Source organism: Eschrichtius robustus, chromosome 1, assembly GCF_028021215.1.
Source record: "Eschrichtius robustus isolate mEscRob2 chromosome 1, mEscRob2.pri, whole genome shotgun sequence".
In the NCBI taxonomy this organism is placed as follows: Eukaryota; Metazoa; Chordata; class Mammalia; order Artiodactyla; family Eschrichtiidae; genus Eschrichtius; species Eschrichtius robustus.
The window spans coordinates 2,240,390-2,258,966 of NC_090824.1; the positions used below are offsets into that span (position 1 = coordinate 2,240,390).

The 18,577-nt window shown below is 38.9% G+C and overlaps 1 protein-coding gene across 7 annotated transcripts in view; it reads right to left on the reverse strand.

Annotated features, from left to right (window-relative positions):
- The window catches only part of MARK3 (microtubule affinity regulating kinase 3), a 105,150-nt gene that overhangs the window by 33,584 nt on the left and 52,989 nt on the right, over positions 1-18,577 (reverse strand). For 6 of the 7 annotated variants that reach the window (XM_068540071.1, XM_068540051.1, XM_068540061.1 and 3 more), the window contains 3 exons: positions 7,492-7,540; positions 5,480-5,545; positions 923-993 (listed from right to left, as the gene is read on the reverse strand). In XM_068540071.1, the coding sequence (XP_068396172.1) occupies positions 923-993; positions 5,480-5,545; positions 7,492-7,540 (186 nt within the window). The remainder of the gene's footprint in view (positions 1-922; positions 994-5,479; positions 5,546-7,491; positions 7,541-18,577) is intronic. The other variant, XM_068540090.1, reaches the window with a different exon arrangement.

The window sequence follows — 18,577 nt, forward strand, 5'->3', positions numbered from 1 at the left end:
ATTGTCTAAGCTGCTTCTGTGCTACTACAGCAGAGTTAAATAGTTGCAACAGACTGTATGGCCTACAAAGCCTAGAATATTTACTATCTGGCACTTTACAGAAAGAGTTGCTGATTCCTAATCTAAGTAAGACCACATCATAATGATTAAGAATTTTAGTCCTGCAGTCAGAGGACCTGTCTCTGACTCAATGGTAGGTTTCCTACTTGCCAGGCATCAAATTTTGGGCAAATTATTTAGTCTTCCTGTGCCTCAGTTTCCTTATCTTTAGCAAATGGGCATAATACTCTTTACTCACAAGGCTGCTGCAAGATTTACATTAATGTAGGTAAAGCACTTATCCCAATATTTAGCAGGTAATGATCAATCAATAAATAGTAATCGTTATTAGAGAGTTAAGTCACCTTTATGTTTAAAACCTATTTATTAAAATGAGTGTCTCTTTAAGGCCATGGGGTAAAGAAAGCAAGAAGGTAAGCCATTAATTCACAGGTTAAGTTCTGTTTGGTTTTGGCTTATGTAAGACAAAACTAATAATGAATTTTGGGATTGTGACACTTCTTGCTAAAAACCTGGAAATGGTTTTCTTTAATGAAATCTCAAGTGTTTGCAAGGCTCTTGTTTTTTAAGGCTCAACTGTCAAAAAACTAAGGTTAAGAGTGGGACTGAAAAAAAAAAAAAGAGTGGGACTAAAATTTCAATTACAAAGCTAGAACTAGAACCCATGGTTGCCTCTAGCACAGTGCCTTAGGCATGAAAGCACTTAGTAAATTAATAAATTTTTGTTGTGTTGAACTGAACGGCCAAACCCTGATGCATTCTATGGGCCTTATGACATTTATAGAGGCAAACACTTGTTTGCTTTAGGGTTTAAGCAAGAAAACATATTAAATCAATAAATTAAAGGTGCAGCAATCCATACCTGTCTAAATTTAGCTCTTGCTTCTTTTTCCTTCATTCTTCCATGTGCAACCAAATAGTCAAACACTTCACCTATAATTGAGAGAAATAAAAGTAAGCAGAAGTCCTACTTCTGAGCATTAACTTTCCCATAAACTGAAAATGTTTCACTTTTAGCAATGCTCTAATTCTAATTTTTAAAATATAGGTATGAAGATAAACAGAAATATGTGGAATCTGAACTAACTTAGCCTTAACTATAGGCAAAGTTTATAGACAAAATCTTTTAAGCCAAAGATAAGCCTTAACATTAAATTCTCATATGTTTAAATTATACAACTTTTATTTTAAAGGTTATGTTTCCAGTACGCTTTAATAAAAACTTGGCAATGAAAAGTGAAAGTTAAAATGGTTAAGTTATTTGTGTTAAAAGAAGATGTCTTCACTATAGGACCATGACAAAAAAGCATTTCCTGAATATACTCATTCATTCAACAAATAATTACTGAGTGTCTACTAACTGCTGAGAACCGTTCTAGGCTCTGGGGAAACATAGCAGTGAACAAAGCAAAGTCCTTTTCCTCATGGAGTTTACACTCTAGGAGGGGGCAGACAGATAATAAACAAACAAATGAATATACAGTATATCAGATTATAAAAAGTACTGTGGAGAAAAGTCAGGGGAAAGAAACAGGAAGTGTGTTTGTGTGTGTAAGCACTGTGCTGACTACTGTGAGGGAGTGGACACTAGTTATCTGGGAGAAAGATTCTAGACAGAGACAAGAGCAAGGAGGCCATGAGGCTGGAGAAGCGTGAACAAGGGAAAAGGGAGGTGCTGAACGAGCACAGAGATGGTAGGAGAAGCGAGATCAAGAAGAGTCCTGTGGGTGCTGTTTTAAGTGAGAGGAGAAGCAGAGGAGAACATGAAATGACTGGCTTCTTAAAGGATCACTCTGGCTGCTAGAGGGAGAAGAGGGTTAAGGCTGAGGAAGGGACCGGGAAACCAACTGGGAAGAGCGCAATATTCAAGACAAGAAAGAGGGTGGCCGGGCCTAGAGTGGGAAACGGCAGTGGTGGTGACACGTGGGGAGATTCAGGACACAGTGCAAAGGAAAAGCCAATAGAACTCGCTGGTGGACGTCTAGGTGGTAGTTTTACACAGTATTAATTCCTCAGGGAAGAGAAGTGACATTTCAAGGAACCTATCAGTACTGCCAATTGCTTATCAATTTGGAATAAAGAAACACCTCTGAAATCAACCAAGAGTACTAATTTACCAAATTGGATATAAAATGTGTTTGGGAAAAAAAATCACATTTACTTCATACAAATAAAGAATATTTCCATCAGCTTAGTGACAACAGTTAACTAAAATATTTTGATACTTAAAAAACGCTTAGTTTCAGGACTTAAATATTTTTGAGGAAAAGGTTATTCTGAACTGTACATTAATATCTGACTTAAACTTTTAGCCCTAACTTTGAATAAATTTTAAAATAATAAATGGGTATAAATATTTTCAAGTTATCACTGACTGCCTAATGATCTTTTAAAAGGAATTACCTATTGTTAATTTATACTACGCAATTCATTTAACTATGATGGATTATAAAATTAAATGTCAGCTCAGTAAAATGTCAGTATTTTCTATGCGAATGACCTTTCTATTTGCAGAAAAATATACTATGTCAAAACAAGTAGTTAAAAAGTGAAAACAAAGATGCATGCATAACATACGTAACAGTTTTGACTTTTTAGAAAAACTTAATGGATTAAACCCAGTAGTTGTAGAGTCACACAGATAAAGTCCAAGTCTGTCAATATAATTTTAAAATATTTTAAAATTCAAATGCAATATAAACCTGTTAAGAGATTTTGGAACCATAAAGTCACAGTCACTAAGTTATAAACCAGGAATACAACCCAGATCTCTTACTTTTCCCCTTATTAAAAATGCATTAACACTCAGATTAAGCAGCTGAATTGAAAACCTCTAAAGGCTATTATTTATTAGGAGAGAAAATTACAAACAGGGGCTCTCCCTGCCCAGGTCACGGCCCATGTGGTTGATGAAAGGACACTGGACAGGACAGTTCAGAAAGCCCTTGGTTTTGGTTCAGGTCCTGCCACTATAACCAGTGATGAAACCACTGGCATAGAACAACCATTCAGAGCTTTAGGTTCATCTGTAAAAATTAGGCAATTGCCCTGGATGACGTCTAAGATTCCTTCCAATTCGAAAATTCCACGATTGTTCCAAATTGAAAAATACGAGGCTGGGGAGGAGTAGATAGCCATTTTTTAAAAATTATTTATTTATTTATTTATTTAGGCTGCGTGGGGTCTTAGTTGCGGCATGCGGGCTTCTTGGTTGTGGCATGCAGACTCTTAGTTGTGGCATGCGAACTCTCAGCTGCGGCATGCATGTGGGATCTAGTTCCCCGACCAGGGACGGAACCTGGGCCCCCTGTATTGGGAGCATGGAGTCTTACTCACTGGACCACCAGGGAAGTCCCTAGGTAGCCAATTTAATGAAACGTTTATTGTTCAAAATGGCAAACGTATCAACAATAAAACAGCTGCCCTGGAGATGGTGCTTTGTTGAGCTGATTAAAACAAATGGCCCAAGCCAATAAACCACCACCACCACCCATCAGTGCTGTTATAATGCTGAGCAATGGCACCGAGTCCTCAAAGGAGGGCTGTGAGGGCTGTGCTCCCATGCCCAGTCAGAAGCTCAGAGACATGTAACTTATGAGGTCACACTGCCAATGAGAGGCACTGGCTGGATGGACTCCATGTCTGTCTTTTCTGGAGTCCATCCTCCTCCTGGATGGACACTTCTCAGATGTTTTTGACTTCTCCTACACAGAGCAATCTCTAGGACCCTGGTACCTAAAACAGATGGGAACGGAAAGCCGTGACTGACTGACCAATCAGTAGAGGCTATATGGTGTCGGAAGGCTGGGCTCCAGGCCTGGCAACATGACCACAGTGAGATTTCCCAGCCTCCATTTCCTCAAGGGTAAAAGCCCATCGCTCACTGCCTGGCCACATCACTGAGGCATTGTGAAAGTCAAAGGAGACCAGGAAAGAGAAAAAAGCACTTGTCCACTGCAGTGGCTACACAAATGAAAAGACTATGAACCGCAAGATGAGTAGATAGCATTCGAACTCCGTACAGACTTATGGTTCTACCATTAACCTTCAGCTCTTCCTACTGCTCCTCAACTGCGAAAATCCCAACTAAACTCTCAAACCACACATTTAAAAGATGAAGCACACAACTAATAATGAATTAGGAGTATGAAAAAGTGGTGCCAGGGGTGTGCCTGCTCTGCCCACAACAGGTTTACAATCTTTTATTTAATGGTTAACTCACCACAGTGAGGCTGTGATTCAACTTTCTGTCTCCAGGTTCTGCATCCTGGATCAAAGTGCTAACAAAACAAAACTCTACTATAATCAAAACAATTTAATCTATACTGTAGAGTTAAATAGAGTATGTCTCCAGTAGTTTATAATTTCATTAATTCAGTTCAATTCTTATTTGCTGAGTATCTGCTATGTGCCAGGCACTGTGCTAGAGACAGGGAACACACAAAGACAAACAAGAAAGCTTCTGCCTTTCACAAACAATGAAAACTCACACACAGTCCAAAAACTACAAGCATAGCCCAAACATAACCCTAAAATAAGAATCTTTGTAAAAGATAACAGCGATATACATTCATTTCATAAAAATGCCTACATGTATACAACCTTATAGGCAAATAATTACCAGTCCTTAATCTTTATTTTAGGGAAGTCTAACCATAAACACGGTGACCACCATTTCTGGCCTTGGGAAATGATGGACACCAATGACATAAAAATCTGATAAAGACATCCATCCAACATGCAGTACACATTTATTTCAAATAGGCTAATGCACTGATATTTTTGAAAATTCAAGTACTGGAACAAACAAAATGTGCTATATATACACAATGGAATATTATTCAACCTTGATAAGGAAAGAAATTCTGACACAGGCTACTAAATGGATGAACCTTAAGGACATTACGCTAAGTGAAACAGGAAGTCACAAAAGGACAAATATTGTATGATCCCACTCATCTGAGGTCCCTAGAGTAGTCAAATTCATACAGAAAGAAAGCAGAATGGTGGCTGCCAGGGGCTGGGTGAAGGGAGGATGGGGAGTTACTGTTTAATGGAGACAGAGTTTCATTTTGGGAAAATGAGAAAGTTCTGAAGATGGATGATGATAATGGTTAACAATGTGAATGTATTTAATGCCACAGAACTATACACTTGAAATGGTTAAAACAGTAAATTTTACGTTATACCATAATTAAAAAAATCCAAGTATTTGCGTATTATCAATTAATGATGCTAATAATGAAACACTTAATAGCAACCCACAGAACTGCTAGGAATCAGCCTTCCTGATTCTCATCCTAGTGTATTATGATTCTGAATGTTAAATGAAACTTTAACAATTATCCGTGTGGGCTGTGTGGTTGTGTATTCTTCTAAAAGGGAAGAAAGAGAGAAAAACAATTTATAAATTTCTTACCTCCACTGGCATACTCCATGATTAGGTAGAGTGTTTTGTCAGTTTCAATGACTTCGAATAACTTCACTAGGGGAGGGGAGAAGATACAGGAGAAAAAGAAACAAATGTCCATATGCACAGTACTATGTACATATAAACTATAACTACAAAAAGTAACTTTTTCCCTGTTAAAGATTTTAATAGCTGGCCCTCTACAAAATTCTTTTAGGAAAATTTATAATATATTACAACAGCAGAAAAGATTTTATAAAAACATGGAATTCTATAAAAATAAACATAGTTTCTGGGTGCTCAAACGGTGTAACTTCAGGATGCACTCAGCAGTCTAGTGAAGTGTATCTGCTCTCATTTCATCCTCCTGTATTACGTCTATATCTGTTCTATTCCTAAAAGTGCAAGTCCATTCACTTGTCATTATGGCTTTAAGGATACATATAATTCCTCTTGAGACTTCCGTTGCTTGGGAAACTTATCACAGTTCTCAGAGAACAAGGTCCCTTTGTTTCTGTTCTTTTTCTTAAAGATGTATTTTATTTTATTTTTTATTATTTTTTGGCTGCGCCATGCAGGATCTTAGTTCCCCAACCAGGGATCCAACCGGAGCCCCTGGCAGTGAGAGTGCGGAGTCCTAACCACTGGACTGCCAGGGAATTCCTGAGGAGGTTCCTTTGTTTCTATTCTAAAGCCAGAGATGGCAAAGTAGAAGGGATTATACTATAAATAATTGAAAATAACTTTTTAAAAAGAATTATTTTCAATGGGTCAGTGTGACTACTATAGCAGTCTCTTGTTACAGATACAAATAATATTTCTATTACTGCTAATTCATAAAACCATAACAAAATCAGAAATATAAAATTTTTAAATGAAACTGAAGTTAATCTCTCAAGCTATCAAATCACTATCTCCTGTATCTACTTTGGTAATACATACTTTACAATTAAATTTAGCAAAAAAGGGAGCAGGGAGGGAGAATGCTAATCTCTTATATTGTGGGTTATTTTCTGATGCTTTAACACAGAGTATTAGATCAAATAAAGTACCTTACACAGTACTGGATGTGTTTGTCAAACTGGTGAATAAAAGTATCATATCATTTCTAAGATGATATATGTTCAGGCTGTTAAGAAAAATTTAAAGAAATTTAAGGCATATATGCTGGTAAACCATCAACATATAAATAATAGCTTTCTAAAATTCCAATGCAGGGGGAATTCCTGGACCTGGCAGTCCAGTGGTTAGGACTCCTAGCTTCCACTGCAGGGGGCTGGGGTTCGATGCCTGGTCAGGGAACTAAGATCCTACAAGCCACGTGGCCCGGCCAAAAAAATAATAATAATAAATAAAATAAAATAAAATTCCAATGCAAATATTGGCTCTTCTGTGTAAACTATTTTAATCCAATGGGAATTTAAATTTTTAGAAATTTATATTTTCAAAGATATGTCATTTAGTAGTAAGTATAGAGAACTCTAATCAGGGTACAATGTAAGTAATTAAAAAACAAAACAAAAAGGTTTAAGTTAGCTAGTTCTTGGCAGTTATTTTTTGGTGGGAAGTTGGAATTTGAAATCCAGAGTTGGCTAGCTAGTTCCCTATGTCTTTTAAAATATGATTCAATGTACCAGTATTTTCTTGGGAACACAGCTAGAGCAGAAAGTTTTACACCTTTGAAAATTGTAACTCTAACTTACTATAATTCCTTCTTCTTTATCCATAAATTAAGTACAATTATGACATTTTCTAATATATTAAAAGTTAGAAAATTATAATCTGATTACGTATGTTTCTACTGAATTAAAGCTTTACATTAATCTTTTAACCTGTCTTTAGTAATTTCAAAAAGTTAACAGAAATGATCAATATATATATATATATATATATTCTAAAAGTGTACCTGGGCTGGGAGAATGGAAGAAATCTCCTGTCACTCCTGGAATATATGTTTAGCTTTATGACATACTTTCAAGAATGCATTTAGACCCAAAAGTATTTAAGAAAGCAGAAAGTACCTATGTTTGGATGATTTAAAATCTTCATTATTCTTACTTCTCTGAAGAGCTAAAAAACAAACACACACACAATTCCCCCAACACAGGTTATTAAACATTATATATATTTAATGAAGATATATTTATATTCCATGGTTGCAATATAAATTTAAATTTTCTCTTAGATAACTGATTCACTGATAATGTTTAGTAGTCCACATCTAAGAAATAGAAATCCAGGGTAATTATGAGGTAATTTTGTTACCTAATACTAAATACTTTAATTTTATCTTATGAAAAAGCAGAGGTCCCAGAAGAGGATGATATTTTGCTATTGTGAATTATACTTTGAATTATATTTTGCTATCTTGAACACAGAAATCAGATTTAAGCAGGAATAGTTTGTGATTAGACTTAGTCTGATTCAATAACTACCTAGGGGCTCTAATTCTGCAAATCAAAACTTGTATAGTCACAATGAACTGCATCATGATAATTCCAAGTAATTCTGTAAGAAGATTTTGAATAAAACCACTTCAACCTGACTACCCATCACACAGAATAAGGGGAAATATTAAATTGTTGCACAAACACATGCTGTGAGTTCAGAGGCGGGTCACAGCATTAGGGCCTGGGCTAATATGAGATTGCAGAAAATAACAGAATTTTAGAGGTCATCTTATACAACCCTCCTGCAAACAAACGGGAACCAGAAAAAGAGAGGAAAAGATCTTCCAAGGTCCTCCTATCTTTCCATGGGGAATACGGCCAGAACTAGTCTCCCAGCACCCAGCGTACGACACAGCCTACAGGAGGCAAGGCTGGCAGGTGGTTTGGGCAGCGAGCAGCCGCCGGCTATGGGAAAAGGAAGCTGGGGCTCTCCCCGCGCTCGTCCTTGTCCACCAGGTCTGATGGAGAACTCAATCAGCAACTAACAGCTGAAAGCCATGGTATCTGACCTACAGACAGCTCAGAGCTTAAAAACATGTAATCAAGATGAAGAGCCTTCCTGTCTAGAATACTGGATCATCCCTAAAGGCAGGAGCACTTTTATCCCCAACATACATACTTCCTATTGCTGGTGTGGTCATTCCCACATTTTCTGTCCTGAGATGAGAAGATAGCCTCCCTGACAACCATTCAGGCTTGAGTGCTTAATTTCCCTCTGTCAAGCTAACACAGGAATCTCGTTTTCCAATCCATTATAGCTGGACTTGTAGCTATAATTTGAACCCCCCAGTTATTTCTACAAATGCTAAATTAGAAGAGCGCCAAGCTGGATACCATACGAACACAGCTTAGGACACTGCATTTAGAATGAAACCCTGACCACGGCCATGGCAGCCTCTGCCTACCCTCCAACCTCAGCTCCAGCCACCCTGATTTCTCTCAGATATTAGAACATACTAAGAGCTCTTTCCTTCCTTAGAGTCTTTTTCCTTTTCATCCTTCAAGACTCAGGCAGATTCTCTAAAAACCTCATCTAAGTAGGTCTCCTTTGTTTTACATCATAGCAATCTGTTTACTTCCTTCCTAGACTGTCTTTCAAGTTGTGATAATACATTTCCGTTTACCAGTTCACTGTTGTGTCCTCATCCACAGGGAGCATGTCTGTCTCCCTTCACTAATGCATCCTTGAAACCAGGCCTGGCCCACAACAGGAACTCATTTGTTCGACAAATGCCTGCAGGAAAGTACTAACTACCAAGAAGTGTGGTCTGAGCCAGGATCCTTAGCATTCTAATGACCACACTGCTTTGAAATCCTGAGTAGCAGAATGCCTATTACAGGGTTGTCGTAGTTCTGCTGGCGAGAGAGTTCAAATGAAAGCGACTGTTTTTTAAATCCCTACTAGCAGTGCAGCACTAAAACATCAGAACTAAAGTGATTAGAACCAAAGAGCAGGAAAAAAAAATGTAATACTATAGGGATTCAAGGGAGGGAGACCACACTTATGTCTGGGGTAGTGGGCACCACGGAGGTAACTGGATTTATGCAGTTAAAAATGGGCTGGCTATGTGTGCTCCATATATGTGAGCAAAGACAGGGAGGTGCAACCAACTAAGACCATTTAAAGAAGACCAAGTGGGGCTTCCCTGGTGGCGCAGTGGTTGAGAATCTGCCTGCCAATGCAGGGGACACGGGTTTGAGCCCTGGTCTGGGAAGATCCCACATGCCGCGGAGCAACTAGACCCGTGCACCACACCTACTGAGCCTGAGCTCCGCAACAAGAGAGGCCGCGACAGTGAGAGGCCTGCGCACCGCGATGAGGAGTGGCTCCCACTCGCCGCAACTAGAGAAAGCCCTCGCACAGAAACGAAGACTCAACACAGCCAAAAATAATAAATAAATAAATAAAAATTAAAAAAAAAAAAAAAAAAAAAGAAGAAGACCAAGTGATCCATCTGGCAGAGCAGTGGGTTTCCAAGTGTGGGCTTCTGGCCACCAGCATCAGAATCACTAGGGTGTTTGTGCAAACTGTAGGTTCCTGGGCTCTACCCATCACTAGATCTGAAATGGGCCTTGAGAATCTCACCTTTCAACCACCACCCCAGGTGTGGTGGTTTTCAAACAGGTCCACAAATCCTTTGATAATCCTACCCTCAAAAGGCAGAACTGAATACCCCTCCCTTTGCGTGGGGGCTGCACTGAGTGACTTGCTTCTAATGAACAGAGTAAGGCAGAGGCAATGGTGAGGGGACTTCAGAGACTGACTAGGTCTTAAAAGGCACTGGGACTCCCTCCTTGCTCTCACAGATCACTTCCTTGCATGTCATGAGCACACTGAGCACCTCAATGGACAGGCCCAGATGGCAAGGAAATGAGGACTCATGCCCACAGCCGGTGAGGAACTGCAGGCCCTAGACAAGAGCCAGGCGAGAGGGCCTTTTGGAAGCGGATACACCAGACCAATCAAATCTTCGGATGCTGCATCTGTGGCTCTCACCCCAAATCTCTTGAGAGCACCTGAGCCAGAACCATCCAACTAAGTCACTCCCTAACACAGGACTCACAGAAACTGTGAGATGACACATGGTTCTAAGTTGCTAAGTTTTGGAGTAATTTTTAGAGAGTAGTAGTACACTACCGGTAACACACTGAAGTTTGAAACCCCCTCAGTTACATACAGCAGAGGTCACACCAAGGGCTGCGTTGTGAAAACAGAGGAAAGGTGAGTGGCACCAGATAGAAGGATGAATAGTACAAGCTTCTTTCTGTAGGCTGTAGAAAGAATAGCCAAAGGTTCCCTGGCAGGATAGTGTCAGGGTATTACCAAAATGACTTTACATATCTGCCTCTATCAGAATGATACATCAGGTAGAAATGAGTTCATAAACTCTATACCAAGTTAATCAAAGGGGGTGGGGAGAGGAAGCAAGAAGCTAACAGTGATCAAGTGTCACCTCTGTCCGAAGCTCAGCACTAGATGCTTCACGTCTATGATCCTATCTAACTTAATTTCCACACCTCTGTCAGGTGACTATGATCATCTCCAATGTACAGGAGAGGAGGACGAAGAAAGTTAAGAAACTCGCCCAAGTTCTCTCAGCTAACACGTGCCGGAGCTGACAGATTACAAGCTGGCAATACAGAAAATCCAGAGCAACAGGTGGGTACTGGCACAGAATTTTTTTAAAAGTTGACAATTTGCATATATGGTTAAGATGCCAGAGATTTCATTTATTTGTATCAACTGTGAACTTGATGGCTGAAGACAAATTTGGATATAAATAATTTACTGAAAAGAAAACATGAACTTTAAGCAAAGTCCCTACTAGGATTGTACAACATATTTTTAAAAGTTTTGCTACTATAAAAGGACATTTAAATAAGACGTTCACCTATTTCTACTATCTTATTTCTCTACATTCCCTTTCAACCTTATGCAGATGCTAGTTGTAAAAAATAAAATGAAATAACACAGAAATGTGTAAAGTGAAAGAGTTCTCTCCTCATCAACTAATCTCCATCCTCTACACATCTTCCCATTTTTATGTCCTTTAGGAACTGGTAGATAGGAGGAGAACAAACATCTCTAAAGGCAAAGACTTGGACCCTGGTGACGAGAACACTGAACACACTAAGCCTACAGTACTACAGAGTAAAGAAATGCCCCCAAAGCCTGTACTGAGGATGTACAGGAATTATCCTTGGGAAAAAAACAATTTTACCAATTGATATAAAAATAAAATGAGCATATAAGAGACAGCATAGGGTGGGGTGAGATGTTATCATAGTCATCAAACTGTGATCTAAATCATCATGACCAAAGTGTTCAGACTTGCTTCTCCAGATATATAGGTATGAGACAGAATGAACAGGCCAAAGGTTGAGAGCCTGTGCTTTTCATGGCAGCTGAGTGACACGCTGGGTGACAACTTATGTGTTAGAAATAATGGACAGGAATATAATTGCCAACCTTTTCTTTACTAGGAAAGAGCTGAACTGTAAATCCAAGATTATGAGTAATTATTAGCTGCCTTGGATGAAGAGGAGATACAGGTAAGAAGCATTCAGGGGGTAAGGGAGAGGGAGGCAGAGTTGAAGCTGACACCCAAGTTTGTGAATCTGGGTGCCACTTTGAGACAGAGAAGACTCAAGCTGCAGTGAGGAAGGTGAGTCTGGCTTTGGACATGCCATGTGAGGGGCAGTTAAGTGAGGATACTGAAAGCATAGCATGGTACTTGGTATTTGGGTCTGAAGCTCAGGAAAGAAATCTGGGCTAGAGATAAATTTTGTAGAATTATTAGCATAGGGATAGTATCCTTGGAAGGAAATGACACCGCTTAACTGTAAAATGAAAAAACAGAAACATCAACGAACAAGCATTTCAGAGAGAAGAGAGCTGAGGCCCACAGTGGAGACTCAGAAAAGGCAGCCAGAGTGACAGAATGAAATCCAGACACTGGAATCTAATGCCTACCACAGACCTACAAGTGGGGTCACAAAGCTCTGTTTGTAAGCAGCTTCCCAGACCCTGGAACAGCTCTGGGGTCCTTCATGAAGGAAAGAGAGAAGGATGGTGTGCCTGCTCTTCCTCATTAGGTCCCTTTGTCTCACTCACCACACTGATCACAGCACCTCTGCTGAACGAAAGAACAAATCAAAGACCCTCTCAGACAAAACTGAGGGAGAGAGCCCGGCAAAAGCCCAAAGAGTTCATGGAGAAGGAACTGTCAAAATGCTCTGATGTGAAAAAGAAAAAAAAAAAAAAAAAAAATGTCTTTGCTTCTCTATAGACAGAATACCTCTAGAAGGACAAATAGAAACTGATGCCACCGGTGGTCCCAGGGCAGGGACCTGGATGGATGGAAGTCAAGCAGTAGATGAAGACTTTGCCTTCTATATTTTTATCTGTCCTTTGAACTCTGAATCACAACTGTAGTATCTATCTCCTCTCCTCCAATTAATTTGAATTTTAAGAAAAAGGTGGAGAATGAACAAAGAAAAGTGTTTTTTGACAAAAGGGGAATTCCTGAAAAAGAAAACTGCTGTATTCTGAGGACTGTTAACAAGAAGAGAGTTTACTATTCCTTTCCATAGTGTGGGCCAAGGCTGCTGATGGGTGAAAGGCAAGCAAGTCTTCCAGGGAATATCTTTAAAGTCCAGCAAATATGACAGCCAGCACAGTAAGGCAAAACTTAAGGAGCTTAAAGAGAGTTTAGTTACTCTCAGAACCACCCTAACATTAAAATAAACAACAGAATAGGAAAGTTAACAAATAACAGAGAAGATAAGAGCACTATTAAAGACCATTTGTTTAACACTAGGCAAAGGCAGTGACCTATCTCCTACCCAGGAAGAGCTGTCTATAGATGGGGGGAGATATATGTGTGGGTGTACTACAGTGTAATTAACCAGAATTTTACTGATATCATGTAGGTTATCCCTAACTTTTTGCTGTTGTAACATTACAATGAGCATCCTTGTATATATACATCCTCATACACTTATGCAAATATATTGGCAGAGTAGGTTGGGGGGCCAAAGGGCATACATGCTTTTAAAATTTTGTTAGTGCTATATTACTCTCTAAAAATATATTAATTTAAACTATGTCAGCAATAACAGAGTTCCTGATTCTCTACACTCTTGCCAACAATATGTATTACCAGTTTTTTGCAAATCTGGTGAAAAAATGTTACCTTTTCGGATGTTAAACATTTTTTACTTGAATATTGACCATCTGTCCTACTAATTGCCTGAGTGTATCTTTTGACTATTTTCTATTAGGTTATATACTCCTGTTTCTCCTCGATTTGCAAGACCTTTTATATAGTATGGAAATAAGACCTTTGTCTGCCATAGCAGACAATGTTGGGTCCTTACTCAAATTCACCCTGACTCCTTTGCTGACTATCATCAGCAATCCTTTCAACTTTTTTAGCTATTTCATCTATTGTTTACTGCATATTTCTAAAATGCCAGATTATATTGCTTCCTTGATTTTCCATTTTAGACACTGTTTTGTGACTCCCACTTTGGATTTAGCTTTCCTATACCCTTCCAAACACAGACTTATGCTTCCCCTCTCCATCCTCTTCATGAGGTTCTATTACAGTTTTGGCTAAACAAATATTATGTTTAATTTTTATTGCTAAAAGTAGTACATATAGTTTTAAAAGTCGAACTGTGTAATGTAATATATCTCTCCACCCTCAACCCTTGTTCATAATGTCAAGCACTTTCAACTCAGGTATTTGCTGCCTTACTTCTTTTTCTTTTTTTATAAGATTTTTTTTTTTTCTTTTTGACATGGACCATTTTAAAGTCTTTATTGAATTTGTTACAATATTGCTTCTGTTTCATGTTTTGGTGTTTTGGCCACAAGGCATGTGGGATCTTAGCTCCCCGACCAGGGACTGAACACGCACCCCCTGCATTGCAAGGCAAGGTCTTAACCACTGGACCGCCAGGGAAGTCCCTGCTACCTTACTTCTGAATAGCATGCTTGTGCTGTTATTCTATGATTTCTTAGCCACTCCCCCTGATATTAGCTATTTTCTTAGTATTGGCAGTGAAGATTTAGCTCTCTTACATCCTGTCCCCCACCCCACATCCCTTCCCGCCTTCCTCCTGATCAGTTATCATAATATTTGGCTAAAGTATTCAGTTTACATTATATAAATATTCTTTATAGCCACACCAGGAATGCATTTCCATTCTTTTTATTTATCAAAAATGTTTCTGATTTCCTTTGAGCTAATGACTGTCTCGGTTATTTTGTTCACTTAGGTTTTCTATGTATCTCTCACTTTACTAATTCATCCTTAAACTTTGTAACAGAAGTGTATACCTCCTCTCAAATACTTTCAAATAGTCAAGTATTCTTTTTTCTCCCCCCTGGAAATACGCATATTCTGGAGGCCTCTGTCCTGCTCTCAAGGCCTGCTGTGTTGGATTTCCTGTTCTAGACCCTATGCTCTTCTCTTTTTTAGTACTGTCCCCCGTTGTGGTGAAATATCCCACCAATAGCTCCTGAGGAAGGGTAAGTGTATGATTAAAACCTTGCAAGAATGTTCTGATTCTATCTTCACATTTGATTGACATTTTGGCTGGGTAAAGAATTCTAGGTCGGGTATTCCCTGGTGGCACAGTGGTTAAGAATCCGCTTGCCAACGCAGGGGACATGGGTTTGAGCCCTGGTCCGGGAAGATCCCACATGCCACGGAGCAACCAAGCCCGTGCGCCACAACTACTGAGCCCACGTGCCACAACTACTGAGGCCCACGCGTCTAGAGCCTGTGCTCTGCAACAAGAGAAACCACCGCAATGAGAAGCCCGCGCACCGCAACGAAGAGTAGCCCCCGCTCACCGCAAGCAGAGAAAGCCTGCGCACAGCAACGAAGACCCAAAAGCAGCCAAAAATAAATAAACAAATTAAAAAAAAAAAAAAAAGAATTCTAGGTCATAACTGTTTTCTCTCAGAAACGCCCCCCCCCGTTTTAATGAGATATAATTGACATAGAATACTGTGTAAGTCTAAGGTTGTACAATGTGATGATTTGATACACATATATATTGTGAAATCTTTACCACAGTAAAGTTAGCTAACACATCCCTCACCTCACATAATTATCATTTTGTTGTTGTTTTCATTGTGGTGAGAACATTTAAGATCCACTCTCACAGCAACTTTCAAGTACACAGTACTTGTTAACTATAGTCACCATGCTGTACATTAGATCCCTGGAACTTTCTAACTTGTAACTGGGTGTTTGTACCCTTTGACCAACAGCTCTCCATTTCCCTCAACACCCCCATCCCCTGGCAACCACCATCTACTCTCTGTTTTTATAAGTTCAATTTTTTTTAAAGATTCCACATATAACTGATATCATAGAGTATTTGTCTGATTTAACTTAGCATAATGCCCTCAAGGTCCAACCATGTTGTCACAAAGAGCAGGATTTCCATTTTTACAGCTGAATAATATTCCTATTACTATAGGATAGAATATATAATAATAATACTCCTCACACGTTCTTTATCCATTCATCTGTCAATGAACGCTTAGGTTGTTTCCCTAGCTTGGCTATTGAGAATACAATGCAACGAACATGGGAGCTCAGATATCTCTCTGAGATAGTAACTGCATTTCCTGTGGATATACACCCAGAAGTGAAACTGCTGAATCATATGGTAGCTCTATTTTTAATTTTTTGAGAAACTTCCATACTGTTTTCCAAAGTAGTTGTACCAATCTACATTCCTACCAACAGTACACAAGGTATCCCATTTCTCTACACCTTTGTCAGCATTTATCTCGTCTTTTTGATAACAACCATTCTAACAGGTTGAGGTGATATCTCACTGCAGTTTCGATTTGCATTCCCTTGATGGTTAGTGATGTTGAACATCTTTTCATGCACTTGTTGGCTATTTGAATGTCTTCGGTGGAAAAATGTCTATTCAGATCCTTTGTTGCTTTTTAAATTGGATTATTTGGGATTTTATTTGCTACTGGTTGTAGGGGTTCCTTTTCTCCCATTTTGTAGGCTGCCTTTTCATTTTGTTGACTGTTTTTTTTTGTTTTTTTTTTTTTTGCTGTGAAGTTTTTTGTAGTCCCACTTTTTTGGCTTGTGATTTTGGTGTCATTAAAAAAAAAGTCATTGCTAAGAACAATGTCAAGGAGCTTCTTCCCACTGTTTTCTTCCATGAGCTTTATGGTTTCATACCTTCCGTTTAAATCCTTAATCCATGAGTTAATTTTTGTGCATGGTATAAGACAGGGGTCCAGTTTCATTCTTTTACACATGAATATCCAGTTCTCTCAGAATTTTAAAGGCCTCGATCCATTTCCTTCCAGCTTACAGTGGTGTGGAATGGTATGATGACATTCTGTTACAATTCTTTGTGACCTATTTTTTTCCTCTTCCTTCTCTTTAATTTTGATGTATTTAAATTTTAATGTACCACAGATTCAGTCTCTGTGGTACATTAGCATTCAGTCCAGATATATTGTGGGTCTTTTGTCATTTACTGCATTGGGCACTGAGCCTTTCAATCTGGAATTCAGGTCCTACAGTTCGGGGAAATCACCTTCTGTTAGTCTTTGATAATCTCCCTTCCTATCCCCAGCTCTTTTTACAACACCTCTTTACCAGAAACTAGACCTCCTAGATAGGTACCTCAATTTCACATGGTATCTTTCTTAATTTTCATCTCTATGAACTTCTGTAATACTTTCTGAGAGATTTCCTTGACTTTATTTTCCAACCCCTTTATTGAATTTCTTTCCAATACCATAAATTACCCTCTCCCCAACAGTCCTTTCTCAATGCACCATGTTCTTCTTTCATGAATATAATGGCCGTTATTGCATTCCGTCTCCCTCTTTTTAAAATCTTTGAAAACATAATTATAGTGTTGTTGTTTTTTAAAGTAGCTGAGTTTCCTCTTCCAGTGTTCCTTTCTCTTTCTTATTCCTGTTTGTTTTAGTTTCAGGTTATCCTCAAATATCTGGAGATTCTTGGCTGTCCTCCCATATTTAAGAGAGGCACCAAAATGCTGGACTACACATCATATATATAAAAGCTGGACCATAGGATGACCGGGCAGAGATTAAGTAGATTTACTGAAAGACAATAAATGTCTCTACCTATATTTTCATTTAACTCAATTTTCCTGGAGAAGAATCCTCCAATCTCCTTTTCAGGCAACACATGAAGGGCTAAAGAGTTCTGGGAGGCACGCAAGGAGCGGGAAGACAGAAAGAGTGTCTCACCACTCAGTGGGCCCCTGTTTTTAGTATGAGGTCCCCAAGTCTAGATGCTCTTCAATTCCGCCTCTTCAGAAAATAAACTGCCCAATTTCTACTGGGGCAGAGAAGGGCGGGTTGCCTGAAGGTGATATGAGGCCCAGTTATACATTTTAAGCCAATCCTGTTTCCATTTCTATGTGTACCTCCACCCACAAAAGAAGCTAACAGAACTCATCCTTCAACTTTCTGAATTCTGTGGCATGACTCAGCATGATTTTTGCTGGCACCAGCCTACCTATTCCCACCCCTAAGTGCTCCCCTTAGGGACTGGCTTCAGTTCACTATGATTTGCTAAGTCTATTACATGAAAAAATATATACAATAGTGTACACACACACACACACACACACAACTATTCATCCATCTGTTTTCCATCTGGCAAACTAGGTTTAATTCTTTGTCTATTTTTGACACTCCTTTTTAATTCCTTTACTACTATTTAGTGAGTGGGAGGAAGGAGCAAACATAAATGTACTAATGTTTAACTGGAAGTCCTATATGCTAATACTTTAATTCCCAATTTTTGAATGGATGTTATAAGTGGGATTGAACTATAGTTTTCTTCCCTGTTTCTAATACATTTTGATAGCCATGTATGTGAATTCCAGAGAAGAATTTGGAAGCTTCCCTTCAAGATCTATTCACTGAAGGTTTCAAAGAAGCCAATCATGAAATTCTGCATATGGCAATCTGAGGTGGCAGCTGGCCTTTTTACCACTATTCAATTTCTTCTGTAGTTACTGATGCATTTAGATTCTTTTGTAGACTTAATTTTGATAAGTTACGTTTTCCTAGAAAATTATCCATTTTTTAGGTGTTCTAGTTTATTTGCACAAAAGGTTC